Source organism: Mesocricetus auratus, unplaced genomic scaffold, assembly GCF_017639785.1.
Source record: "Mesocricetus auratus isolate SY011 unplaced genomic scaffold, BCM_Maur_2.0 Super-Scaffold_4256, whole genome shotgun sequence".
Classification (NCBI taxonomy): Eukaryota; Metazoa; Chordata; class Mammalia; order Rodentia; family Cricetidae; genus Mesocricetus; species Mesocricetus auratus.
This window is the reverse complement of record NW_024429182.1, coordinates 49241450-49268136: the sequence shown is the minus strand read 5'-3', so window position 1 is coordinate 49268136 and position 26687 is coordinate 49241450. Positions and strand designations below refer to the sequence as shown.

General features: G+C 56.4%; 1 protein-coding gene across 1 annotated transcript in view; it reads right to left on the bottom strand.

Moving 5' to 3' along the window:
- Nucleotides 1–25325, bottom strand: part of Myrf (myelin regulatory factor) — a 31487-nt gene extending 6162 nt beyond the window's left edge. Inside the window, 23 exon segments of the mRNA XM_013114476.3 lie at nt 163–342; nt 433–518; nt 691–771; nt 1130–1198; nt 1467–1555; nt 1814–1886; nt 1965–2125; nt 2755–2864; nt 3295–3406; nt 3602–3802; nt 4164–4254; nt 4628–4738; nt 4875–4951; nt 6177–6372; nt 7948–8071; nt 8150–8400; nt 8981–9081; nt 9083–9160; nt 9162–9262; nt 10046–10107; nt 12819–13082; nt 13188–13275; nt 25157–25325. Of these exon segments, the coding sequence (XP_012969930.2) occupies nt 163–342; nt 433–518; nt 691–771; nt 1130–1198; nt 1467–1555; nt 1814–1886; nt 1965–2125; nt 2755–2864; nt 3295–3406; nt 3602–3802; nt 4164–4254; nt 4628–4738; nt 4875–4951; nt 6177–6372; nt 7948–8071; nt 8150–8400; nt 8981–9081; nt 9083–9160; nt 9162–9262; nt 10046–10107; nt 12819–13082; nt 13188–13275; nt 25157–25202 (2752 nt within the window). The 5' untranslated portion in view covers nt 25203–25325.
- Nucleotides 25326–26687: the final 1362 nt, after the last annotated feature.

Genomic DNA, 26687 nt, shown 5'->3' with positions numbered 1-26687 from the left:
CCCAGGCTTCTGTGAACCCTCTTGTGTTTTCTGGTTCCCTTGGGGGTGACCCCCCAACCTCCAATCAGGAATCCCTCCTATCGTCTCTCTGGGGCCTTTCTCTGGACGCTGATAATACCAACAACCCAGCCAACCCTGGTCCTGCCCCTGAAACATCCATACCCGAGTGGTTGGGGCTGGGCCTGGAGCTGGGCCTGGGGCTTGGAGCAGGGCTAGCAGTGGGGCCAAGGCTAGGATCGGTAACCGGACTGGAGGTGGGTGTGGGGCAGCAGACGACGGGGCAGGGTTGGCTGGAGCATAGGTCCAAGGTACGGAGAGCTGGACCTGAGGCTGAATTGGTGACTGAGGAAGCCAGAAGCTGTGTGAGCTGGAGGAGGACACTGGAGTCCCACGCCCAGCCACCTGCCCCACCTCATCCCTCCAGACACACACCCAGCAGCAAAGGGGGCTGTGTGCCCGGCATTCCGCTGGTCACAGAGGACTTTCGGAGCTGTGTGGTCCCAAAGCTCTGGCTGGACCTGCTAAGGAAGGGTGGGCTGAGCTCAGAGGCACTGGGAGAGTCCGGGGTGGGGGCTGGGGGTCCCAGAGAAGCAGGGGTGGGCAGGAGGTGGTGGAGAGGGAATGTGAGCAGAAGCAGGAAAAAGGGCAGCAGGAGTCAGAGGACGGAGGGGTGCTTGGTCAGACACATACCATGGGCACATGGCCTCACTCCCCCCAGGATGCTGGGGCCGGAGCAGGGCCAGGAGACAGGAAGTGGACACGGCAAAAGAGCTAAGAGACAATAGAGACCAGGAGGGAGATGGACAGGGGAGGAGAGAGAAAAGGCACAGTCAGAGGTAGCCCCAGGAGCTGGGATGACAATGACAGAGCCCAATGTCCTGCTCTGGCCCTCCTTCCCGGCACCCCTTTTCCCACAAGTGTCTTCCCGACTGCCTACTTGAAGGAGTACTGAGCAGGCCAGGGAGGGCCTGTAGGAAGCATCCACTATATAGGAGACTTCCCCTCCCTCCCCGGCAGGTTCTGGCAGGCTATAAGCCTAAGGTTGAACCCCATTAGAGAGACACGCCTCTGACCCAGGCCACCTCCATTAGTCCTGTCTGGCCCGAGGGCTTAGCAGCATGGGACGTACCCATCAGCATCCATCAGATCCTCTTCAGAGCGCAGGCTCAGCACATACAGTGTGGACATGGACACCACGCTGGGAGCCACAGAAAAGAGTCACTGAATGCAAGCCACCACCCAGCACCGTCTCTCCATGGCAGACTCTGTGGTCTTCCCAGGAGATGTCTGCAAATAGGCCTTCCTAGACCCTGGGGGAGGAGACAGACTAGGCAGCCCACCTTCCCTGACCTCTGTCCCCAGGCCATAGCCCTCCCCAACTCCAGGGTCTGGACTCAGGCACATCCGACCCACTGGGTAGCTCTGCTCTCTAAGTCAGCCTCCCCAGAACCTAAGAGACAAGTCACCTGAAGGCCATGACCACCACCAAAGCGATGATGGTTCCCTGCAGGAAACGCTGGCTGATGCAGGCCTGGTCTGGGACCACTGGTGATGACTGGGGATCAATAGGAAAAAAACACAGCAGAAGATGGTGGGCTTAGGAGCCCCACTTCCCTGCCCAATCTCCCCACCCCATTCTTCACGGTCAGAGGGAAAGGAAGCAGAAAAGGGCTGGAAGGCCTACAAGGTCAAGAGCGGAGAGGGGAGTGGATAGAGATGGAGCCAAGGAGGTTGGAGTGGTGCAAGCTGGAAGGGGGCCGCGGTGATGAGGAAGCCCTGGCCCTGTGAGCCTCCCAACCCCGCACAGCCTCACCTTACTGGCCACCTTAGGGGGCCTCTTCTTGTGGGGGACGCTGCCTGCCCGACTAAACTGGCTCCCTGCATGGCTGCAGTAAGAGGACAAGCAAGGGTCAGGATGCTTTCCAGAAGGGCTTTCCTGCCCCAGCCCCACCCTGTTCCCCCACCTGAAAGCGCCAGAGCTGCCAGTTGACTTGAGGCTGTCAAGGCGCCGCAGTTTGGCCAGCTTGTGGCTCCAGCGCTCCAGCTCATCGATGCGCGTCTCCAGGTTGTCCGTCAGTTTGCATAGCTCCTTCACAGCCCCCACGTTCTCCATGAAGATTCGCTCCTGCCCCAGGGCAACAACAGCCTTGAGGGCACCATCGGACCAAGAAGCCCCCAAGTTGTGGGCTTCATGGGGGCAGGAGCAGAATCCCCATTCTCCACGGCCAACAGAGGCCCTAGGAATATCCCTGCCTGGAGGTGGATGGACTCTGCCCCAGTGACGCCCTGGTTCACACAGCACGTCTGCTGCCCCCTGCCTGGGCTAAATGTCTACCTAAACAACCTTGCCTCTCTCAAAACAGAGCTCCAGCCCTTGGACCTACTCCCTCAGGTAGGTAAAATGTGTCATGTGTCCATCTCTGTACACAAGGTTCATGACACTATATGAAGGTACAAATGTTACCTTCATAATAAGCCACACCTTCAAGCCTTGAGACAACTACGTGACACATTGTGTTGCCCTCTTTTGATTGATGGGGTGGGGGAGTGTGCTCTCAGTCATCTTGCCCTGTACCACACAGTCTACAGTGGCTAACTTGGCCCTCCATCTTGACCGCCGGCCCCCTTCCTGTGTGGTGGGGAGGGGCTCTGGAGGTACTAGCAGGAAAGCCCTTCCTTCCTCCCTCTGCAGACCCGAGCTCCCACTGGCCGGTCCCTAAGTCCCAGAGCTTCCTCCAGTTCCCCATAACTGACCTTGTTCACCACCAGGAAGTTCTCTATGGTTTTCCCGTTGGCAAAGACTACATCTCCTGTGTCCTTCACAGCCTCAGGCAAGATCTCCTTCACTTCCTGTGCGATGACGCCTGGGGACAAGCGAGGAGTGTGTGGCTGGGGGTCCTGCCCCAGAGCTGCCCATAGCTTTCTGGGAGGCACCTGAGAGTTGACTTTTGAGGAGCCCTGGAGCAGGGGCTCCCTCAGACAACTGTTCACAGCCTAGAAGCTCTCAGGTTCGAGATGTGAGATACGGTGGGGTAGCTGGGATCCTAGCAGCATCTTAGGAAACACAAGAATCTCTAAATGCTGTGTGACAAAGATTTCAGGCCAGGTGACTCTTAGGATGATGAGCCCAGGGGTAGGGATCCAAAGACCTGGGAGACATAACATTCCAGTCGCAGGAGGGTTGACATTTCAGAGTGTGGAACTCCAAAGGTCAAGGCAGGAGGGGTTTCTGGGAACAGGTTCCAAGAGACAGAACAGACTGGCCAGAGCTTGGGGACACAGGTACATCTCTACCTGTCTCTGGTGCAGTGGTCTCAATGCCTACACTGGCAGCGAACTCCGGCTTGTATCTGTAGTGCACCAGCCTCATGCGAGAGATCCTTTTCAACTGCTCAGTGGTGTCCACCTGCCGAGGGACAGAGCCGACAATGAACCCTCCTCCCCTCCTGCTGCCATCCAGAACAGACCTCAGGTATAGCTGGATGGCAGCCCGAGGCCTGCAGTGTAGAAGGGAGACCCTGGTACTGAGGTCAGCCTCCCCATTCCCACTGGTCCTACTCATTACCCACAGCACTGTCCCTCCCTGTGGCCTCATCCCTACCTCCTGCACATGCTCCTTGGCCCGCAAATCTGAAGGATGCATGAGAGATCCCATGACCTTGACATTGCCATGTACAACCAGTGCCTCGTCTGGCCGGTCTGTGTTGATGCCCACACGACCATGGTGGAAGACGGTGTCTGGCAGCTGCGCCCGTTGCCACAGAACGTCACTGTCACTCTCAAACTGGCCTGGGTTAGAGGCCTATGGCAAGTTGGGTCTAGGTCAGTCTTGGAGTTAGGGGGAACTCCGGGGCCCTGAGAAAAGGGCAAACCTAGGAACACCCTTCCGAATCGAGTCTCCTTGGCCCATCATGTCCAATCAACTGCCCTGCTTGTTGTGACAACACTGAGTCATTTGTGGGACCCAGAAGGCTACTAGGTGTGGTCCACCTTCATGCTTTACAGTGAAGAAAGCCCTGAGGCCTGGATAGGGTGACGAAGCCCAGGGCCACATAGCCAGTGCCCAACGAGAGCTACACACCAACCCCACCCCATTCCATAGCATTCTCCAGATGCTGTCTTCAGTTGGGGGAGGTATTGCCCCTGGGGGAGATGACTCTCACCCGCACAATGATGCGCTCTGAGATCTGGGCTGCCAGTGTGTAGTTCTGGTTCTGTGCATGTGCCTGGAGGGCCACCACCAGCATGAAATACCTGGGATACACCGGGGACTCAGTAACACTCAGGGGTGCCCCTAGCCATCCCGCCTGGGCCAGATGCCTGGCCGGCTCTGTCATCGCATCCCAGGAGGTAGAGTTATCACCGTATCCCACAGAGGAGAAACATGAGCCTCCACTAGGGGGCAAAATTCCTCTCCAGGTCCACCAGTAGGAGCCCCAGAACTGTTTCTGATCTCAGGAGCCCTTCTTCTGAGTCTGCGTCCCTAAATCTGCCAAATACTTTGAACTGCAAGTCCCTCTTCCAGGAAGCAGGCCTCTGTGGACCCTGCGCCTGGCATGCTCCACGGAGGCCCCTTGGGCCCGCCCCTCGGAAGGGAGGGCCTCCGGGGCCAGGCCGGCTCGCTCACCGCTGGTCGGGGTTGGGCTTCCCCTTCTTTCGCATGTTGTTGGCGGTGGTCTCACTGAAGTGGAGCCGCCCCACGGTCACCTTTGTGACCTGCTCGGGGGGAAGAGTGACCCTGCAGAGGATGGCAGGTGCTCAGGCAGCAGAAAAGGGGCTGCCAGGAGCCCCGCTGCAGGGCAGCCCCAGGTACACAATGCTGTGGGTGCCTGCCTGTCGCCCCAGCTCCCAAGCCCGCAGGGCGGGACACTCACGTGACAGGGTTGAAGGGACGCTTGCTTCTGTCTGACTGCGACTGTTCAATGTTGATCGACTGGTTCAGGGCCTCTAGCTGGAGAGGAATAGGCCCAGGGCGCCTCAGGACAAGGTTCGCCATCTGGTCCTTTCCTCTTTGATCCCCTCACCTGGATCCCCTCATCCTGTCCCCACCTCAGCGTCTCGCAAACTCAGGGGCCTCCACATCTGTACTCCACACTCCAAGACATTTCAATGACACACACACAGCCCTCATGTCAGCTCACGGTTCATTACTTCCCCTACTTCTATATGGCAATGTATGGTCACCTCCATGATGTCAGCACATCACCGTGTCAGCTGACTCCCTAACTTCTCCATGCATGCCCATGTGTTTTCCAGTAAGCCTATGACTCATAACCCATACCCATACCTACACACCTGCAGCCAGCCCCCCCACGCGCGTGCGCGCGCACACACGCACACATGCACAGCACACACCAGCCACTCTCATACGCCCGCATTCTCTCATCTCTTCGACATGCCAGGCACACTGTGAGAGAATCAGACACACCTTGTCTTGTCCCCAAGGAGCTCATGGGCTCCAGTGGCTGTGCTATGGAACACAAAGGGCCTCAGGGCAGGTTTCCCAGAGGGGCGTCAGAATGGAGTCTGCCCAGAGGAACGGGATAGGATGCTGGGAAGGGACTCTGTGAGTGACAGTGTGGGACACAGAGCACATAGGGGTGGATTTCTAAGGTCCTTATGGGCAGTTTAGAAGACGGGGAAGATACTGGAGGCTTGGGAAGGAAGGAGTGTACTGCAACCACATGTGTCATGGGAACTGGGGCAAAGTAGAAGCTGATTGGATATCCAGACACTGGATGAGAGTGACTCAGGTCAACGGAGAGGCCAAGTGGGGGGGGGGTAAGGGCTACTCCAGAGCCTCCAAACAAAGCCAAGCTCATGAAAAGCTGAGGGTAGGAGGGCCCCTACAAATATGGATGGCTTGAGTAGCCAGGACCATGAGGTGAAGCAGGGAAGAGGGACAGGTGGGGAGCTTGGTTTGGTTCTGAGAGCTGAGGTATCAGTTCGAGGGCCAGACGATGGGTCTTGGCTTGGAGATGAAGACTTGAGGTATGGGGTGGGGAGGAAGGCAAGGCTTAGGAGGGATGGTGAGGTCCGAGGAACCCCACATCTAGGTGGCTGTCACGAGAAGAGGTGGAGCTGTGGGACAGAGTTGTGGGGTATTTCCTCATCACTTGCATCTTGGAGCCTCCTGGCCCTCCTGTTCTCCCTTCCTAGCCAAACCCCAAACCTGCCTTCACTCCATGCAGCTTCAGGTAGAAGCAGTCGAGCGGCTTGAGGCCTTCCGGCGTCTTAACATACTTGGGCTCGCCCAGCATGCCAATGTACACGGTCACCTGGAAGTGGTTCTTCTTCTGGCACACAAAAGCATCGTCACCCACCGAGAAGTTGAAGCCCTTGTCAGCGTCCACACGATAGGTGAGCATAGGCCTAGGAGCGGGAAGGGGGAAGGGAGGAGACTCACCAGTGGTCCCCAGTCTAAACGTGGGCCATCGCTTCTGTCTACAGGTCCGTGTTCCAATGCCGTTACTTATTCCCAAACCACCGAGGGGTCAATCCAATTCTAGCCTGGAGACTATGCCCCCGGGAGGAGCTGCACAAGCTTTTCCTTTCATGCCTGGGGCCCACCCACTGGCACATGCTGGGATGAAGGAAGCAAGCCAAGGCTCTAAAGGCCCACCAGAAGTCAGGGCGCGCTAGAGGAAGGCCGTGGCCACCCTTCGGCACACTTACCCATTTCCCACACATTGCCTGAAGCCCCCTCCCTTGTGGGAGATGGGATGAGAGGGGCTGCATCTGCAGAGTCTCATTGTGCCTGACAGCTGGTCGCCATGGAAACGGTGGAACCAGGAGCCAGCTCTGCCTTGGGCCCACCCTGACCCACTCTGGCCCACCCCCTGCTCAAGGCCCCTGTGCCCTCATTCTGACTCCCACAACTGCCCCAGAGAGAAGGGAGTACTTCTGGTTTCTGACCTCCCCATCAGGAACAACTGAAGCTTGCCATCTGTCTCGGAGACAGTGTCTGGAGCCTTTAGGGCACCTCCAGCGGCAGTAAAGAGAGCACTTGTTGACTTCGGACTTGACTCATCCCGCCCTGAGTTACCACACATTAGAGGGACCCCTCTGGTGCCCACAGGAAGCTGGGCGGGGAGGTCTCACTCTTCTCTTACAGGGCTCACCCATCTGTGTGACCTAAGAAAATACCCGAAAGTGCCTGGGCCAGCCACACTGGGGACCTCTGCTGCTAGCTCTCTGGCCTTGGGGCCGGAGTAGGGAGATAGCAAAGTGCCCAAAGGGTTTGGAGGTGTGCACAGAGGGATTTCTCTCCACGCCATAGGGGCCAGATCCTACCAGTGTCATCTAGATCACTTCTGAGGTCATCACAGCTGGGCATCCCACCCTGCCCAGCCCTCAGTGCTACTGGGTGGAAATTCCACAGCTCAGGGCACTCACTCCAGGAAGCCTGTCTCAGCTACTGTTCTGAAGAGAGAGCCCTAGTCATCTAGCTCCTGCTTGGCTAAGTCCAAAGTACACTGAGGTACCTGGCCTTTCAGGGGAAGAAGGAGGGGGGTCCCCACTGGGCTCTTGGCCATGTGGTGCTGAGGGAAGAACAGGAACACCCTGGGCAGCCGCACCCCTGGGTCCCCCCACCCCTCCTCCCTCCACAGAGAGGGGGCTGCTGTAAGGCCCAGCTTATGCTAAACTTCAGGCTACCTTCCTGGAAAATAGGAGGAGAACCTGGAGGAGGTGCCAGAAGCCATGCCTCCACCCACTTCTTCCTGACTTGGCTCCCAAGGCCCCTCCCTGGTAGAGACCTTTAGAGAGACCTGGGCTGACCAGAGGCCCTGAAGCCTGAGCCCCAGGCCTAATTATTCCCCAAGCTTGTTGGCTCTTCTGTCAAATGTAATTCTTTTACACTCAGAGTGCTCCCAGGCCCTGACTTAGGACCTCAGCGGGGTTCTAAGCTGTCCCAAGACTAGGTGGCTAGGAGGCGCTATCACTCACAGCTCCTTGTAGTTGGCGTCATACAGGGTGGCCCACTTGTTCTGCTGATGCGGCTGCCACTTGATGGACTGGTAGTTGGGGTCCAGGTAGGAGCCACTGAGGCTATCACTGTCCTGCAGGAGGCCTGAAGGGAGGGAGCACTAGGTCAGATCTGAGCCCGGGGTTCCCACTCGCCAGCACCAATGGCCAGTCAGTCACCTACCTGGGGAGGGTGCACCTGGTGGGTGCCAAGGTGGAGTCTGGACTCGGGCAATGCTGAGGGGCAAGGAGCTGGTGCCAGGTGAGAGCGGGCCCTGAGGAGGCCATGGTGGGGATGGGGCTCTGGCAGGGTGTGGGGGCAGGGCTGTCACAGTCCCAGGTTCCTGCTTGATCATTCCGTTCAGCATTTGGGCATTGAGGGTGTTGGGAGGTGATTCGGAGTGCTTCCTCTTCTTGGAGGGGTGTGGAGGGAGCCTGGGGAGCAGAGGTGAGTACCATGGGGCTGGCTCTCCCTGACTTTCTCCTGTGCAGTGCCAACCCTCTCCCCTCAGCCCCATTTCAGCAGGCAATGCCCAGCCAGGAAGATACTTCCCACAGGAGGCCCTCAGGTTCCTTCCTAGTACTCTATCCCTCAGTGTCACTCAGTGTTCCCATTCTAAAGACTCTTGGCCACAGTCTTACCCCTACCCCTATGGAATCCAGGAGGGAGGGCAGGGGTCTGTGCCACACAGAGCATTCTGCAATTGTCACCTTCAGAAACCTAAGGATTTCAGTAAGTGGGGAGAAAGGCATTGGGGTCTGGATTAAGAATTCAGTTCCAGTTTCAAGTCTTGGCTCTGCCTCTAGTTCATGACCTGAGAAAACGATTTTCTTAGAACCTCAGTTTACCCACTTGTGAATGAGTAGCTGTCACCAATCAGCTATGGCTGTAGGCCCCTCCGAGTATCACTTTTATAGGACCTCTGCTTTTCTCTGGGGTCACCTGTCTCCCCTACACTTGATGCCCAGACTCCCACCCCACCTTCCTGCCAAGGAGGCTCTGCCCAAGCCTTACTCAGCTCCGTGCTGCTGCAACAGCTGGTGTAGCACCTGAGTCTGCTGGGTGTGGTGGAGTTCAGGGGGCACCAGACCGGGTCCCATGGCAGCATAGGGGGGGCACCGGGGGCTCAGCCTTCATGTAGAGGTCCCGCTGAATGACAGGGTAGTGAGGTGGGGGTGGCGGGGGTGGCGGGGGGGCCTGGCAAGTGGGCTGGAGGTGGGGGCTGGTGCTCCAGTCGGGAGGGGACTCCCACGTGGCACAGAGTCTCCGGGGTTATGGTGCGCAGAAGATGGGGGTCTGAGAAAGAGACGAGGCACGGGAGTCAGAGAGCCACCTCACTCGCTCTCCCTAGGCACGGCCTCTTGCTTCCGTCCCCTCCTGAGCCGTGCCAGAGGCTGGCTGGGGAGACTGGGAAGCCAGCTATTAAGAGTTTGAGCAGGGAAGTCAGACTGTGCAGGCCTAGCCAGCTCTCTCCCCTAGTCTACCCAGGCCAAGCCCCTCAGGGGATCCCAGTCTCATTCCTTTGAAGCCTGAAGAAAGTCTCCGAGAGACCCCAGCCCAGTCCCCCACCCAGCCTCCTCCCTCCAGCAGCCCGGCTCCGGTTCCAGGGGCCAGTCCCCCAGCCCGAGGGGGCTGCAGCTCCCTTTGTTCCTCAGGAAGCATTCCAGGGATGTTTTGGTAGGATAAACAGAACTCTTGACCCCTCTTCAGTCTGCCCATGATCATTCTACTCTTGGCCACATGGGGCCACTGCGCCCCTCAGCACCCTGTAAAGGTGGGCCAGGCAGCAGCCTTCTTCAGCTGTCCACTTACCGCCAAAGGGCGCATCCATGATGGCGAAGGGGGCCAGACGGTGGCATCACCAGCAGGGACACTTGCTCTGAGGCAAGACCAGGCTCCCCACCCGCCCATGGGGGAACAATAGCCAGCGCCGAGGAGTATTTGACCAGCGATAATCTGGCCCGTTGGGCAGCCGCTGGCCCCCTCCCTCCCTCCCTCCTCCCTCTCTTCCTGATAAGGCTGCACCAACCACTTGCCCAAACCCAGAGGGGGGAGGGTGGCGCTGCCCGCTGGACTCACCATTCACCTGCTGAGGGGAGTAGGCCTCAGAGCCTGAGTCTGGGGGCGAGTCTGGCAGTGTGCTGCGGGGGGGGGGCGAAGGAGGGAGACTGTTGGGCCAGCAGCTGAACCCCCAGACCCAACCTTCAAGCCAGGCAGCTGTCTCCTCTGTTGGGCAGGGCTGCAAAGACGCCCCCCCACCCCTCCATCTTCACCATTGAGATACCCTCACAGATACCCCAGAGTATCCGGGGTATCTCTGTCCACCTATCCTAGAGCCCTGGAAGGATCCAGGGCTTAACTGTGGGTGAAGGACTTTGAGACCCCACCCTGGATCTCCAGACCTAATAATGATTATCTGTGGGTCAGTGACCAGATCTCTGATGGAGGCACAGGGACTGAAGGACACCCCTCCTCAGAATGAGGGGCCAGGTCTCCTCCTCCCTTCGCACCCACTGAAGCCTTCAGCTTCCCGGAAGGACCCGGGGGCTGGGTCTGAGGTGGTTCAGTGGGTCACCAGGAGCTGCCTCACCAGAGGCAGGTGTGAACCACCGGGGTGTGAACTGGGCATGGAGCCAGCTTTTCTGGGCCTAGGCTTGTTTTTTTCGTTTTTTGTTTTTTTTTCCTTGCAAGTTTTATTTTATCAGTGGTTCAGGTAAAAGAACAAACTCAAGCCCAGAGGTCAACATGTCCTGTACAAACCATGTGCTCGCCCAGAGAGAGACTGTGACTGACCAGGGATCGGGCTTTTTTTTGTCATCTCTCATGCCCACATCTGGAGAGCCTCCCCCTCCACCATGCCCAAGGGCCACCAGAAAGGCCTCAGGGCTCTTATGAACACACCCCTGTTCTGACTGTAGAATCTTACCGCACCCCTGGACAAGCCATGCCTACTGTTCCCCATCCCACCCCCACCCCTGCTTGTGGAGGCCTCATTACGTCTCTGAAATCCGTTCAAGAACAAGGATCCGGAATCTGGTGCAGACATGTACCCCAAGCTACTCAGGAAGCTCAAGACAGAGAATCACAAGTCCAAGGCCTGTCGGGGCTGCAGATGAGTTTAAGGCTAGCTTGGACAACTTAGTGAGACACCACCTCAAAAAGTGAAAAGGGATGGGCAGGATGCCGCCCGGTGGTTGAGCACTGGCCTAGCATGCACGGAGAGTTCCCGAGTTCAAAACCAAGAGCCCAAAACAGAATAACACGGAAACGCAGAGCCCTCACTGTGGCTCAGTCCATGTGCTGATCCCACTCCGTTCCACTCCAAGTCCATCTCCCGCTGCCCCGTACTACTAGCCGAGCTCTTTGACTCCTCCAGCTTCCGTCACACCCTCCAGTCCCTGCCATCGAATGTCGCGGCTCACATGACCCTGCATTCTTTCATAGTCTCACTCGTTATTTCCTGTTTGGCGGGGTATTATTTCATTTTCATAGTGCTGGAGAGGGGTTCCAGGGCCTTACACACACTAGAAAGTACCCCACCTCGGAGCAGCACCCTCAGCCTGTAACACTGAAACCTCCCTCACCACCCGTTATGGGACACACGTCTATCTTGTTTATTGCCTCGAACAAAGCCTATACCAGGTTGCCTCGAACAAAGCCTATACCAGGATGCCCATGTGACCCTGAACACGCTCTGCAGGGACCACCTAGAGCAGGTTCAGGGGAGGCCAAGGAGCTCACTTGTGCCTGCTAACCCTTAGCTGTCTCCCTGCCACCACAGTCACCCTAAGCCAGGTCTTCAGGGGTCCCTGCTGACATGTGTCGATATATCTACCCAATACTTCTTCTCTGCTTTCCCCACTGAGTCCCCACCATGAACGCGGGGCTCATGGGAAAGGTGAGGAAACCCAGCCTCTGGCAGAGATCGTTGATCACCAAGCCCAGAAGCTGGAAATGTTCCCATTTGGGACTGACCAGACGCTGCATCATCTATTCCCCTTGTAGCCTTCTACCTAAAGATCTCTGCCTGCTTCACTGAGATCTGTAGAGACCCTGGTGGACATTTCCCCCTGAGCATGCTCTCAAGCAGTGGTTCTCAACCTGTGGGTCGTGACCCCCAAGGGGGGTTCAAATGACCCTTCCACAGGGGTCACATATTAGATATTCTGCATATCAGATATTTGCATTACAGTTCATAACAGTAAGAAAATCACAGTTGTGACGTAGCAATGAAAAGGATTTTATGGTTGGGGTCATCACAACCTGAGGAACTGTGTTAAAGGGTCACGGCATTAGGAAGGTTGAGAAGCAAAGGGTCTGAAGGCTGGCTGGGCCATGGCTTGCAGGTGGCCAAACCCAGGCACAGGGCCAGCCCTGGGTCAGGACATCACTGCAGTCAGCCATAGAGAGATGGGGGAGGCTGGCAGAGCAAAGCCCCCCTCAGGATGACCTTAGCTCTAAGAGGTAAGAGGTTATGCCTTTGACCCTGACAACTCTCAGAACACAGCAAATGTCAGCTAAACGCTCCATGGGTAGATGGGGCACGGGAGTGTGCTCGGGTGCCCCGTGAGTGTTGATTGGGGTCCCGGGTCTTTCTGCTTCTGTCCCATCATTGTTTTGAGATTATTTCTAGCACTACCCTCCTCACTGTTCCTAGAACCCTGGTGACTGTTTATAGCCTCAGAAAAAAGCACGTAAGTCTCCCTCAGCCTGGCGTCACCCTACTGGAACCCACCCGTAAGGGGCCTGTCATCTAAGCCCCACCCACTGTGAGTTCATAGGCCAACCTCCGCCAGATAGTGGTCACTGTGCCCCTGTGTCCTGTCCCCACCCACTCCCTGCCCCCACTCACCCTGGGGCATAGGGAGCCTTGGGCTCTGCCTTGATGGGAGGCCCAGAGCCCCCCAGGAAGGGCTTGGGGGCAGTGCCCATGCCGTTGTTGTTGTTGCAGTTGAGTGGGGTGCCGTAGGTCAGGGGTGGGAGGGGGCCATGGCGCCCGGGGGATGGTCCACTCCCAGGGGGGCTCAGATGGTGGAGCCCGCTGGAGCCGGGGATGGCTGGTGGCCCGTGGGGGAAGGAGGCTGTGCTGGCTGGTGTAGAGATGTCAGGGAAGCAGCTGTGGGGAAGGGAGGAGGCTCAGCCCCCAGGTCCCCAGGCAGGAGGGGAAGTTCCGTCCCCTCCCACAGGGAACTGCCCAGAGGTCTCAGCTGAGGTGACTCACAGATCAGAGGCGTCCTCCTTGCCAATGTACTCCTCCAGGATACTGGTGTCTATATTGGAGGGTTCCAGGGCACCGCTGATGTCATGGCCTGCAAAGTAGGAGCAGCTGGATTTGAGACAGCTCTCTGAAGATCCCAGGCCTAGAGCCCACCGGCCCTCCTCAGGGTAGGCTCTGAAACACATGACCCAGCTCCCCTCTATGTGTGGTCCTGTCCACCCTGATGCCCCTCTAAAAATAAGATCCCAGGCCTAGAGCCCACAGCCCTCAAGGATACCTGTTTTCCGGGGGTCAAAGGCTTAATGCGTATGGTTGGAGAGAGTGAAGCCACCTTTGTCCTCCCACATCTTTTCTCTGACTATGTGACAGGCTCATTTCCATCCCTGTCATCTGTCCCTCTATCTTACAGAATGCCCCGAGGAGCAAGGGAGGCCTTACCACCCCCGCGGCACAAACCCAGAATGACTTTCCTGTTCTGTCCTTCCAGGAGACCCAGCCTTGAGCACAAGGAGGTCTGAGGTCTGAGCACACATCCTGGAGCCCAGGAATTCAAGGAACCACCACGCCCCAGGCCCCAGCTTTAGGGAGAGCTGGAGATCAGGATCAGTAGTGCCAGTGTGGCCCATCTTTGGTGGCTGGACCCACTGCCTCTGTGCTGGAAGTGGGGAGCTCAGCCCCGACTCTCCAGAGGAGACAGAGAATGAGAGAGGACAGAAAGTCCTGGCCTCACACAGGAAGGGAAGGTGGCCAGCACTCTGCTCCTGTACCCTCCACCGGCTTGCCTGCCCGCTTTCCTCCCCTGGCCTCAGCCCCATGACGGGGAAGGACAAAGAAACGCAATTCAGGGCTCCTGGGCATGGCAAGGAAAGAGAGGGGGTGGCGATGGCCTTCCCTGTCCCAGGGTCACCTTGTGGGGCAAGGAGTGAGGCAGCCAAAGGGAGGAGCGATAAGGGGGCTGACGTGAGAGATGTGTCAACCCTGATAGCAGAGGACACCCCACCCAGTGGCCAGCTCTACTGAGGCAGGAACGACCCTCTACAACAGTGATCCTCAACTCCTGAGGGGGTCGGATGACCCTTTCACGGGGGCTGCATACAGGTGTCCTGCATATCAGAATATTTACATTATGATTATAACAGTAACAAAATTACAGTTATGAAGTAGCAACAAAACAATTTTATGGTTAGGGGTCCTCACAACATGAGGAACTGTATTAAAGGGTCACAGTATTAGAAAGGTTGTGAACCACTGAGCTCGAGCCTCAAGTCTTGGGTTAGCACCTTGAGTCCTTCCTCCGGGGAGTCTCGGGAACATGGCTCAGACTGGTCAGGAAAAACCCCACCCAACTCAGCCTGCTGTGTGACCTCAAAGAGCCATACTCTCTTTGGGCCTTAGTATCCTTAGGAAAATGGGGGGTGACTAGCTGTTTCTTGGAGCATTTGCGATGGCTGTAAAGCTGTAAAGATATGGATCATAAAATGCCCTACATTCAGTGGGAGCTCTGCAAATGGAGGGGCTGTCTTCACCTCCCGAACCCCAGCACCCTGGGGTCTCTGGGTCCCCAGCCCAGGCCCCTCCCTGGCCCCATTTGGCATCTGAAGAATGCTGAGCCCCGCTTAGGTGATTAATGAATTAATGAGCATGAGCGGCTAAGCCTTCCTAGGAGTCACACGCTGCCTGCGACAGGCCAGGGCTGCCACAGGCCAGGGCTTCTTACTGACCCCCACCCAGGCTCACTCCAGCTGGGAATAGAGGGCACCAGCCCACCATGCATGGTCAGTGCAGCCATACCCTGTGGGGCTGTCCATGGCCAGTCTGTCTGCTCAAGCTCCAATTCCACCTCACTCATTTCTGGTGGCCACAGCTCCAGTGATTGGGTGCCTACCGAGTGCCACGTTCATCACTGAGTTTACTATATATGAGGCATTCTGCCAACTTCACGGGCAATGTGTCACTTAATCCTACCAACCCATCATTAACAATGGGGAAAGTGACACTGTTGGTGATGGCAGCTCATTATGAAGTGCCTACCAGCCCAGAATTCGTACTATGTTGATGACAATGACGGAGGCTCATGCTCTCAGGTCTGGCACTATTTAAGTACTTTACACATTGCGTTTTGGCCCTCAGTCAGTCCCATGAACTTGCTACTACCTCTGTCCATTGTTCAGGAAGATCACTCCTCACCCCAAAGCCACACAGAAAAATGAGCCAATCCGACCCTGAGGAGAAAGGTGCAGCCAAAGTTTCTGTGTCTTCTCCCAGCCTGGTCCCCGCCCCACAGCATTGCTAAAGGGTTTCTGAAGAAGAGGGGAGAGCCTAGAGCCCCACCCCCACTCTGCGCCAGCTGCTGAAGCAGCAGGTTTTTGAGACTGAACTTGGCACCTTGGGTGAGTGATGGGCTGACGCGGTCATGGACTGCTGTTTATAACCATCCCAGCCCCTCCTCTTGGGCCCCTCCTTCCCTGGCCAGGAGCACTCCTAATCACCCCTAATCCTCCTGTCCACCTCCCCTGGGGGATGGGGGCCTCGGGCCCAGGCATCCTGGGAGACCCTAACAAGAACCAGATGTGGCTAGGGGAGGAGGGACCCTCTCGTGCCAGGGTCCGGGAGGACGGAGGCGGGAGGAGGCTGATGGCAGGGTGAGGTGGGTCTTGGGCTCTGGAGGGGGAGAAGCTGAGGCCTCCTGAGGCATGCAGGAACCCCCTTCCTCCTGCTCCGTGTAAGCCTTGTCTTCTCCACACACTGCCCAGGCACGGCGAGGGTCCCCTGCTAGCCCGCAACCCTCATATCTCTATTGTCCTGGAGGCTTGTGGGAGCCTGGGGATCTCGAGGTTGGAACAGAGCCTCCCAGGGGCCCAGGAGAGGACACATCCTCAAGGTACACTCTAGGAGAGTTGCCCTACTGCCAAGAGAGTCAAGGAACACTGGATCCCAATTAGGAGCCCCTGCAGGGCTGGAGACTCAGGACAGGAAACATGTCACCCCCTCCCCCATCCTCAAGACCACCTGGAAAGTGACCACTGCCCTACCACAGGCCACCCAAGGCCCCACATCCAGACAGTGGTACCCCAATGTCACCAATCAGTGTCTGTCCTCCTTAAATCTTCCAACAAATTTGCCCAGCAAATGATAAAGCCAGAGCCCCTCAGCTGTCCGAAGCCTGGCACTGGCTGCCTTCTGACTCCTCTGTGCCACTCTCTGAAACCCACCCAGCTCCTGCTTCCTTCCTGTCAAGGACAAACACACCACCCACAGGGCCTTTGCATATGCTGTAGCCTCTACCAGAGAAAGCCAATTCCCATTCTTTGGTAGGTTTTTATTATCCAAAATCCCAGCCCAAGTGGCCACCGCGACTCTTCATCCCTCTTCCTTCAGGCTGTCTACATGCTCCCTAGGCTGGCTCGCACCTCCCTGGAGAAGGTAAGAAAGTGCCCATAATCTGACTTCCAATTTCAAAGACCATCTCTCCTATGAGGCCACCTTCCTCTATTGCACAGGGGAGAGACTGTGCTATCTTGCCTACAGTTCCGGGGCAGGAACTGGGCCATGGCTCCTGCAATCTAAGAATCCCAGTATACAGCAGGCAAGATTACTAGCCACAGAGTGAGTGAATGAACAAGATGATGAGCCAGGGTCTAGAGGCGGTCTTACCAGGCCTGGAGACCTTGGACAGGCCATGTAGGACCTAGAGGCCAGGATTAGACAGGGCCTCTCCATGTCCCACATTGTCCTGCAGGGGCTCCACACTAATGAGGCCCTTTATTACCTGCTGGAAACAAGAGCCAGATGCAGATGCCATTTCGTCCCAGGCAGGCCAGGGTCCAGGCTGTGGGAAAACAGCCTTCCCCTTTTCTCCTCCTTTTAGGATTACTCATCTGGGTACAAGGGGATGAGAACACCCAAGCCAGGTGCAGGAGGCGAGCAGGCAGGGACCCAGGTGGTCCCTCCACCCTGGACCCTCCCTGTCGCCCTTTCCATGCCTCCCCCCCCCGACCAGCTGTGGCTGCTGGCTGAGTCTTGGCCATTGTCCTGGGGGGTGGGGAGGGTGGGGACATAGCACAGTGGGAGTCTTGTGCCCTGCCTACCCCCTCCCCTGCCCCGTCAATGGAGCACTTGTCAATTCATGCCTCAAACATGGCGGAAATCCCGTCAGCCACGTGGCCACGGGTCGGGTGGGCTGATCTGAACTCAGGGTAGCCAGGGCACCAGGGCTCAAGACCCTGAGTGTCAACGTCAGGTGTCTGAGTCTGAGGGTCCCCTGACTCTAGCAGTGGCTTGAGTCACATGCGTCCTACCTTGGTGTCCTTGTGCTCCTCTCAGAGGCCTGGCTACCAACATGGGCCTCAGCTTATTCGCAGAGTGGCTCCCTGACCTCTCTGAGCCTCTGCATCCTTCTCTACCAAGTGTGCATGGGGGTCAGGCACCCCCAGAGAGCTATCTTCAGTCAACATAGCCGCTCTGCTCCTCCCTTCAAGTGTCTCTCCTCCGCTCCTGCCCTCCTTATTCGCAGAGTGGCTCCCTGACCTCTCTGAGCCTCTGCATCCTTCTCTACCAAGTGTGCATGGGGGTCAGGCACCCCCAGAGAGCTATCTTCAGTCAACATAGCCGCTCTGCTCCTCCCTTCAAGTGTCTCTCCTCCGCTCCTGCCCTCCTTCCTGCCTCTGCCCATGTAGTGCAGTTTTGCTGGTGCCTTTGAGCTTTCCCGCACCTTTGGGTTTCTGAGGGCCCATGTCTGCCCCTAAGTCCCTCCAGGTATGTGACCACACTGTCATACTGCGTCTACAGCACACACCAGTGGGGATGCTTTCTGTGCCTTCCTTCCAGCCTACCCAGGCAGTCCCTCCCCAGCCACTCAGCCACAGAGGACCCCCAGTGCCATGGCCGGTCTCCCAGTATGAACTGAGCTACAAGCTCCAATCAGTCCTCACAGCAGCAAGGCACAGTAGGTTGTCACAATCCTTGGACCTGGACTTTCTATCTTCATTAATACCCAGAACTGATTGCTGGCCCTGCTGCTCAAGCTTCCAGGCAAGACTAGAACCTTCTCCATGAAATGCCTGCAGTTCGGATACTTGGTTGTGCAAGCAGCTTGTTGCATGGATGCATCTGATTTTCAGTCAGTTTGAGCCCAGCAGTCACACCTGACAGCAATCTTTAAGCCTAAGTCACAGCTGACAGTGCTCCCCCACCTTCTCACCAGAGCCCCAGAAGAGGCACTGCAGCCTGCCTGCAGTGATGTCTGATCCTCAGCACCAAATAACTGTGTATGGTGGATCATGTCTGTAAATCTAAAACACTCAGAAGTAGAGGCAAGAGAACATTAAGTTCAAGGTCATGCCCAGGTACATACTAAGTTCAAGAGCAGCCTGAGCTACATGAGACCCTATATAAAGGTGGGGGGGCTGCATTAACTTGTCAATTGACTTTGTCCTTTAGAGTATCAAATGCATGTGGCAGGGGGCATATGTTTCTTCTGTCTCTAAAGCCTAGCACTGTGCTTGACACACATTGGGGGCTTGAAGAAACCTTCCTGAAAGAATGAAGGGGGCCATGTAGAACATGCAGGTGTGTGCTGCAGATCTCTTGGGGTGTACCCTTAGGGGTCATGCTGGTGTGTTAACACAAGTCAACAGGAGTACTTGATGGAGAGCCAAGCTCTCCGTGCTGCAGGATCCTCCCACCTGGTTACTGTGAAAAAGGGGGAAAGCACTGGGTGGGGCTCTCTTTGCCCCCAGAGTCAAGAGTCTTGTGCCCCCAAAGTGAAGGGCAAGTCTCTGGGAATGGTGTGGGTCTCCTAAGAACTGGCTACAGATTGGTTGGCTTCAGGAGCATCCTGGTGCAGAGTTCAGATTGTGTTATCCTAAACAGAAAATGATGGCTGTGTAGGGACCAAGGGAGGATGTAGTTGTAGCCCAAGGCAATCTGTGATTCTGGATCCCCTAGAAGAGCAGGGTCTCCGAAGGCCGTCTGGGGGTGTAGCCGGGACTGTTTTCTTCCCGGTACGGAATTGGGAGGAAACACAGGCAACTGTGGCTTAGGCTTAAGGACTGGGTGGGGCGGTTCGGATGGTGCTTTGTGAATGCCAGGTAAGCATTCTACCACCTCAGCTACATCCCCCAGGCCTTTCATTGTAGTCAAGGGTGCAAGGCAGTAGTGACAAAGTCTGTTAGGCACACACCTCTCGGGTCAGGTTTATATCTCAGCATACTTCCAAGGCACATCTCAAGTACAGCATGCTTACAACTGGCCTACAGCAGGACCCACTGCCACACCTCCCAAGACACAGTTTCATATTCCTGGGTCAGGGTCGCCCAGCGGAAGATTCTCCCCTTTTCTTTCCTTCTATCCTCTCCCCACAGTTCAAAGTCAGACCCTTCCACCAGCTGTAGCTGGAAATAGATAGGACTGAGCAAATCCATGTCACTGCCCAAGTCCCCCAGAAAGGCAATGCCTTGCCTCACTTAAAGGGTGGTTTAAAGGCCACAAACCCTATCCAGAGGTAAAGGGAAAGCAGAACACCAGGGATAAGGACAGGTCAAGCATCATATAGGCAAGCCGGGGCTCTGGAGCCAACTTTGCCCCACCCAGGCGCTTTCCTCTTCTGCTCCCCTCTCTTTTCTCACTCCTCCTCTGACCCCTCTGTGGATCTCCCTGCTCACTCTCTGCAGCCTTGACAATGTGAGTGAGGGCTGTGTGGTCCAGAGGGCTGGATGGACATCATGTATCATGGTGACCAGCGGGTCAGGCTGCTCAGTATGCAATGAGATCCCCTTCCCTACCTTCCCTAGGAGAGCTCCAACTGTAGTTCAGAATCCCATTCCTGTTTCCGTAGCTACCCTGTGTGAGCGCAGCTCATCACCTTCAGAATCCCACTCCTGCTCCTGTGGCTACCCTGTGTGAGCACAGCTCATCACCTTCAGCTCCTCCCTCTTGGAAAAGGGGTCTTACAAACTCTCTCCCCTGTGCCGAGGGCTGCAGGGAGAACATCTGCAGAGCATTGCAGCCCAGATGTCCCACAGGCAAAGACCAAGTTGCTTTCTGTTCTACGGAACAGGTTCCACATCTCCCAGACCGAGGAAGAGACAGACTTAACTGGTGTGACAAGACCAAGACCTGTCCCAGACAAAGTAAAGCCAAGCCTATCACAGTACAGTTGCCTGCACACAGAGTACACTCACAGATGATGCCTGCCCTCATCGTGGAGGTTCTCAGAGAGGGTGAAGGTCGGAAACCTGAGCCCAAGTCTGAGGCATCACCCACTGCACGAGTGGATCAACGATTCCGAGGGTGGGCACTTGCCACCTACTGCAGACCATGCAAAGGGGCTGTGTGAGCCCATGAGCTATTGGTTAAATAGGGCTGGTATGCAGGCAGGGCATAGGCCCTAGGCCCTACACAGAAGCTCTGGGAGGTGACCACTAACTAACTAGTCCAGCTGCACCGCCTTTTGAAAGCTGAGACAATGGAGCCCAGTCAGCTGTGGTGACAACCCAAGAGGAAGACCATGTGGATAACAGGGCTAGCTGCAGCCCCCACTGCCCACTAGTGAGTACACAAAAATCCTTGCATCAGCTGTTCAGCCCCTGATCAACACGCCACACACACCCAGTGGTAATGGCTGGAGACCTTGAGCTGGGAGAGGAGCCACCCCAACAGCGGGAAACTGAGGTGCAGAGGGATGCCTGGGGCCTAGGCTGTGAGGAGGAGGAGGAAGGGATGGCAGGCTGCCTACTCAGGGTGGGGCCACCCCAGTTAATAATCCAGTTAATGATTTCTGCTTTGTCCTTATCAGGGAGGGCAAAGTCCAAGGGCAACAGCCAATCAGCAGCCTCGCTTGCTGGCTACCCAGTAGCCTCTGCTGCCAGGGCCCCCCAGAGCTGTAACCCTTTGGGAGTTGTCTGGGCAGGCCTCCCAGGGAGATGCCACTCTACCCAGAGTGGTCTGTCCCCAAAGAGCCTTCTCGGCTCTGCCTAAGACCTCAAGGGGTATTCTGCTCAGCCCCTCCTCCACATTGAGGAAAGGCCCAGGACCAAGGGGCTGGTAACCAACTCTCCTGACCCCTGATATAACCCTAGCCACTCCCAGAGAGTGGTTTTCCATGACACATCTCCACCCAAGGCTCCTGTTACATATAGATGGAACGATCGATCATGGTCTCTACTGGCAGGGAGCATTTCCTGCTGCCCTGTTTTGTGTGGTTCTGTGATAGGTGTGGAGACATGGGGATGAGTCAGACCCCCTCCATTATCTCTCCCCTCCTACCTGGCTCAGGGTCTGAAGGGTGGGCCCAGACATCAGCTCACTACAGACATAAGTCTTGAGTGGGGCTGGGGGTAGGTTCCAGGTAGGCCCAGGAGGCCTCTTGTCTCTTCCCCAGGAAACAGAATCTGAGGGAATTAGGAGAGCTTGCATCTGATGTCTCCCTACCCTCCTGATCCTCGGCGCATCACCAGTGACAGGTGACACAGGCCATAGAGCCACCCCTTTCTCACAGTCCAGCAAGCAGATGGTGGGTGGTGTCCACCCTCCTGAGTTACCAGGTAGCCTCTACCTGACACTCCTGCCCTCTGGATGCTGTCACCAACTGGTTGTCCTCACACAACCTTGATGGCAGAGGAGAAAGCCGGGGACTGAAGTCAGCCTAGGCTACCCAGCTAACTGTCTCTCAGAGCCTCTGTTTTGGCCCCTAGGAGATGGGTGCATTCTGGCCCTCTCACCGGGAACTCTGCAGTCTACCTTGTTCGTCCTATCAGAGGCCAGGAGTTTGTGTTTGTTGGATGTCTAAAAATGATCGCATTAGAAGCTCCTACTCGGGTCCACTGACTTACCCTAGCAGGAAAACAAGCCAGAGAGGACAGTATCAGTCCAGACTCACCCTCCGGTTTAGAAAAGGTGAGACTCAGGCCTCCTCCTCCAGCCCTAGAGGCTCCAAAGACCAGTATCGGCCCCCAAACTCCCAGTGGCCTGTTCAAAATCTGCTGGAGACCCAATTCCCTTCAGTATCCAACCCTACAGGCACCATAAAACTGCTCTAGGGGCACTAGCTAGACAACATGAGCCCCTAGCACGATCGCCAAGACCTCCACCCCGAGTCTTCTATTCGTACTCTACAGGATTGGGACAGAAGGTTCATCAGAGATGAAGGCACCATGGAGACCTCTGCCACTGACTCCTATGTTCCAGGTGAAGAAAAAGATCCCAGAGAGGCCCTGCCTAGGGTCACACAGTTCTCAGTGGCCCAGCGTGAATCCACCCTTAGAGGTCTTGGTCAAGGCCTAGGAACACGGTCCTACTCCAGGCCTGACCGGGCTCTAAGAGATCAGGGCCCCCACCATTCAGGTGAAGAGAAACAGACCACCCCCTATACCCAGTTACCTGCTGGGAGCCAATGCATCCTGCCCAGAGGGTCTGCTCGCTACAGGCCTTATGCCCTCCACTCTGAACCGCTAGTGCCTATCTCCAGGGGATTAACTGAGCAGTCACGGGGACCCAGCTGTACCAGCCTCGAGGGGGACGCTCTGTCCCAGCCTCCCACCAAAGGCCCAAAGCGCCTTAGCCCCCAATCTTACTACCTGCCCAGAGCAGGGCAGGACACGCCCCTATGTGCTGAGTTAGTGAGAGCCATGGCAGAAGAAGGGATTCTTCAAGACTGCCCCTTCAGCAAGAGATATTCTGCCTCCCAGGCCAGAACCCAAACCCTGGAGACTTCTGCTCGCTATCCAGAGGGAATGACTGAGGCCGTGTGGGAATCCGGATGAAGGCTCAAGGGTCCCATTTGAGTGCGAGAGCATACGCTGTCACCAGGGGCTGAGAACGACACATCGCATCCATAAAAACAAGGCTTTCCACTTCCTCAGTGGGTCTCACATTTGTGAGCACACCACAGGTCCGTGCTTGCTCCCTCAGGCCCCTACACCTCATAAGGAGAACCTCCATCTCACCACCCAACGGATTCCCTGCCACGCCTTCCCCTCCCAGACAGCCTTAGAGGACTTGCACCAAGTGCCCACCCAGCCTGCCCCTATTCCCAGGCTCTGGGACACTTCTGAAGCCTAGCCCTCCTGAGCAGGCCCCGCACCCCGCCTGCTCCCCACTGACATTCTTGAGTCTCCTCTTATCTCTCTGGAGGGAGCAGCACAGCCTCCCTGCCAGGCAACCGCATGGCTAAGCTGTGGCGTCAGCCTCCCACCCCCCCCCCCTCCCCAGGCCAGGAGGGAAAGTTTGGCTCAGAAGAGAGGAGCCCAGGCCAATTAGGCCCGCCCCTGTGCCCAGAGCCCAGGTGGGGGTAGGGTGGGGGCAGAAGCTTGCAGATACCTTCCGGAATCAAGGGGTCCTGCTTCATGGTCATTAGACACTGAACAGGCACAAGACACCCTCAGTCTGTACCTGTGTCCCACACGGACCACTGACCTCCCTCTCCTAGGGTCTCCACAGTCCCTGAGCACTTGTAACCTACGCTCAGGAAGGAAGCTCCTGGACTGAGGGTGTTGTCTAGCACCCTCAGACGGCCCAGCTGCCTCGGTTATGGATCACTGTATCCAGTCCACGCCTAGCATTTTGAGACCTCTTAGGACTTGTTCGAGCCAGGCGCTCAGAACCCTGGGGTGAAGACGCGGGGCTGTCCTCTCCCGGGCTGCTCAGAAAGCAGGAGTGGACGAAAGTCCATTCTGTGGTTCTCCAAGACACAGAGACCAGAAAGGGCCTCTTGCCTGGAGAAATCTAGACACTGGGCTTTACACTTGGGTCTTGACTTCCATCCCATAATTCATAGTTCCAGCCTGGTATGTCCAGGGCAACAGGCTCTGCTCGTGGAAGGCTCTTCCCGTACTTAGAAGCAAGATGCTAGTTTAGGGGCTAGCAAAAAGGTAGGTCAGGGACCAGGCTCCCAACATAGCCGGGATAGATACAAAAGGAGCTCTACTGCCTGGCCTCATGCTCCAGTGAGGGTCTGAGAAACCCAGCAGGCTGGGAGATGTCAGCCTGCACCTCCCCTCCCCCTCCCACACCGGTCCCTTCCCTCCTGAACCCAGCTCTCAGGGGGGAGGGGCAGTCCTGGAAGAGGGTCAGGAGTTGCTCAGGAAAGCCCGGGCGGTATTTAGACTAGGAACAGACTCTAAAATCAGTGCAGGGTTCAGGAAAAAATATAGCGGGGCGTGCATAGATTCCAATGGAGTCAGGTCAAGGTGAGGGGGACCAGGTCACTCCTGGTGCGGGAGAAACATAACTCCTGTGTCAGGTGTGAGGGACCCAGTCTTGAGGAGTCTCATGGGACTGGTGGGGTGCCTTTTACAGCACCGTGAAGGTCTCCATGAGCTGGGGTAGATGGTGGCGGATATGCCAGCTTCAAGGGGGTGCCATCTCTAGGAAAGCGTACTAAAGGGAGGGCCCTGTCCCAGGCAGGGAAGCAGTAGCTGTTTAATGGAGAATTTCAGTCTTAGAGGAGGAAGCAGCATTGTCCAAGACAGGTGACAGCCTCAAAGGGCATCACAGTCTCCAAGGGTGTCTCAACCTCCAGGAAGCACAGTCAGGAGGTCCCAACTTCTAGGGTTTAAGACTGGGGTCCCAATCTTAAAGGGTATGGGAAGTCCAGGATAGATGAAGCCTGGCATGGATGGAGTAGCAGTAAAGTGAATACAGGATTTGCAGGGTGGAGAAGTGTGCCGAGGATTGGAGTGTCACCAATTAGTGGGACTGCAGGACCCGAAAGGCTCCAAAGAGGGCTTAGCATGGAAGTTAACCGATCCCCAGTGAAGTGTTGAAGGCACACAGGAAGCCCAAGTCCAACGGGCATGGGCAGACACCTCCTGGAGACTACCAATCTCCTCGCCACTCAGCTCGCTGTTGCCAGTCTGGAGTAGAGTTCCTGCCCAAAGGAGGCTTTCTGGGGGTCCTTGCATGGCGGGGACCCCATGGGAGTCCTGTCCTAGAGTAAGGAGGTTGGTCGCCCAGCCTTCCCCGCGGTCTCTCACCTTCGAAGAAGCGCTGCAGCGCTTCGGTCTCGTCCACCACCTCCATGGCCCGCTTGCCCGGCGCGTGCGCTCCGGCCGCAGCCCCGCTACAGCCTGGCCCGCGGGCGCGGCATTGCCGGCGCAGCCCGCGCGACAGTCCCGGCTGGACTCCCGCTACAGTCCCACCAAGCTCGCCTCACGCTCGCAAACCGCAGCCCTAGCCTGGACTCCGCCTGCCCCGCGCCCCGCCCGCCGCCCGCCACCCGCAGCGCCCTCTGGCGGTAGGTCCGAGCCGCGATCTCGGGTAGCAGGACGCCGCGTCGCCTGCAGGGAGCGCTGGACGCGTAACTCTCGCCTTGAAGTCGCTGGGAACTGATGCAAAGATCAGTCGCTTTTCACTCTCTCCTTGGCTGGGTAAGGTAACAGATTATGAACCTAAGGTTTTTCAGAAACATCTCAGAGATGGCTCCTATTCCTTTTTACCCACCTTATCCTAGTGAAAGCAACATGCATGCACAAAGGAATGTTTGTAATTCTAGGCTGGCACAGAGCACTCTACAGGTGTGTCACCTCAGTCAGTCGGGGCAGGACTTTACTAACCTTTTCTCCCCCAGAGATGAGATCTCACTATGTAGCTCTGGCTGTTATGGAACTCACTATCTGCCTTTTGCCTCCTGAATGTTGAGATTAAAGGCGTTCACTACTACACCTAGCTGAAAGGAACTATTATAATTTTCGTTTACAGATGAGGAAACCAAGGCTTAATGAGGGTCCCTTCTAAAGAAGTGCTTCTACATAGTACTTTCTGGATTGATGGGAATACTCTCGGTGTCTTCATTAGCCACAGTGACACTTGAACTCCTGACATGGCACTGGCGACGGGCACCTGACTTTTCAGTTTGGCTTTATTTTAGTTTGAGCTTTATTGGTCATGTGGGATCACGGTGGTATCGGACAGCGCAGGAGGAGGAGTTCAAGGTCGGTAGGGTTCATAGTTCATGAGAATCACATCTGGTGCCCCACTGCCCCACCTGATGAATAGAGACCTGAAGGGTTAATCTGAAATCACGCAGGGAAGGAGGCCACTCCCGGGCTCTTGCTTTTACGCTCACCTCCATCTTGCTCCACCACACAGCATGTCCCCTGCATGATTCTTCTGTAGTCCTCCCAAATCATCCTCCATAAAGCAAAAGTCAGGCCAGGCGGTGGTGGGGCACACTTTTAATCCCAGCACTTGGAGAGGCAGAGGAGGCGGATCTCTGTGAGTTTGTGGCCAACCTGGTCTACAGAGCGAGTTCCAGGACAGGCTCCAAAGCTACTGAGAAACCCTGTCTCGAAAAACTAAAACAACAGCAACAACAAAGAGCAGAAATCAGATCATACCACACATTTGATAAAAACCATTGGTTCCCCTTACACGCCAATATCTAAACCTCGTACCCTGGTTACTCAGGCTTTGGATTCTCTCTCTACTTGAAACAATGACCTCAGCTTCAATTATTTCCTCCATTGATCACTAAACCATTCTGCCAAGACCTCGTGCCATCACCCA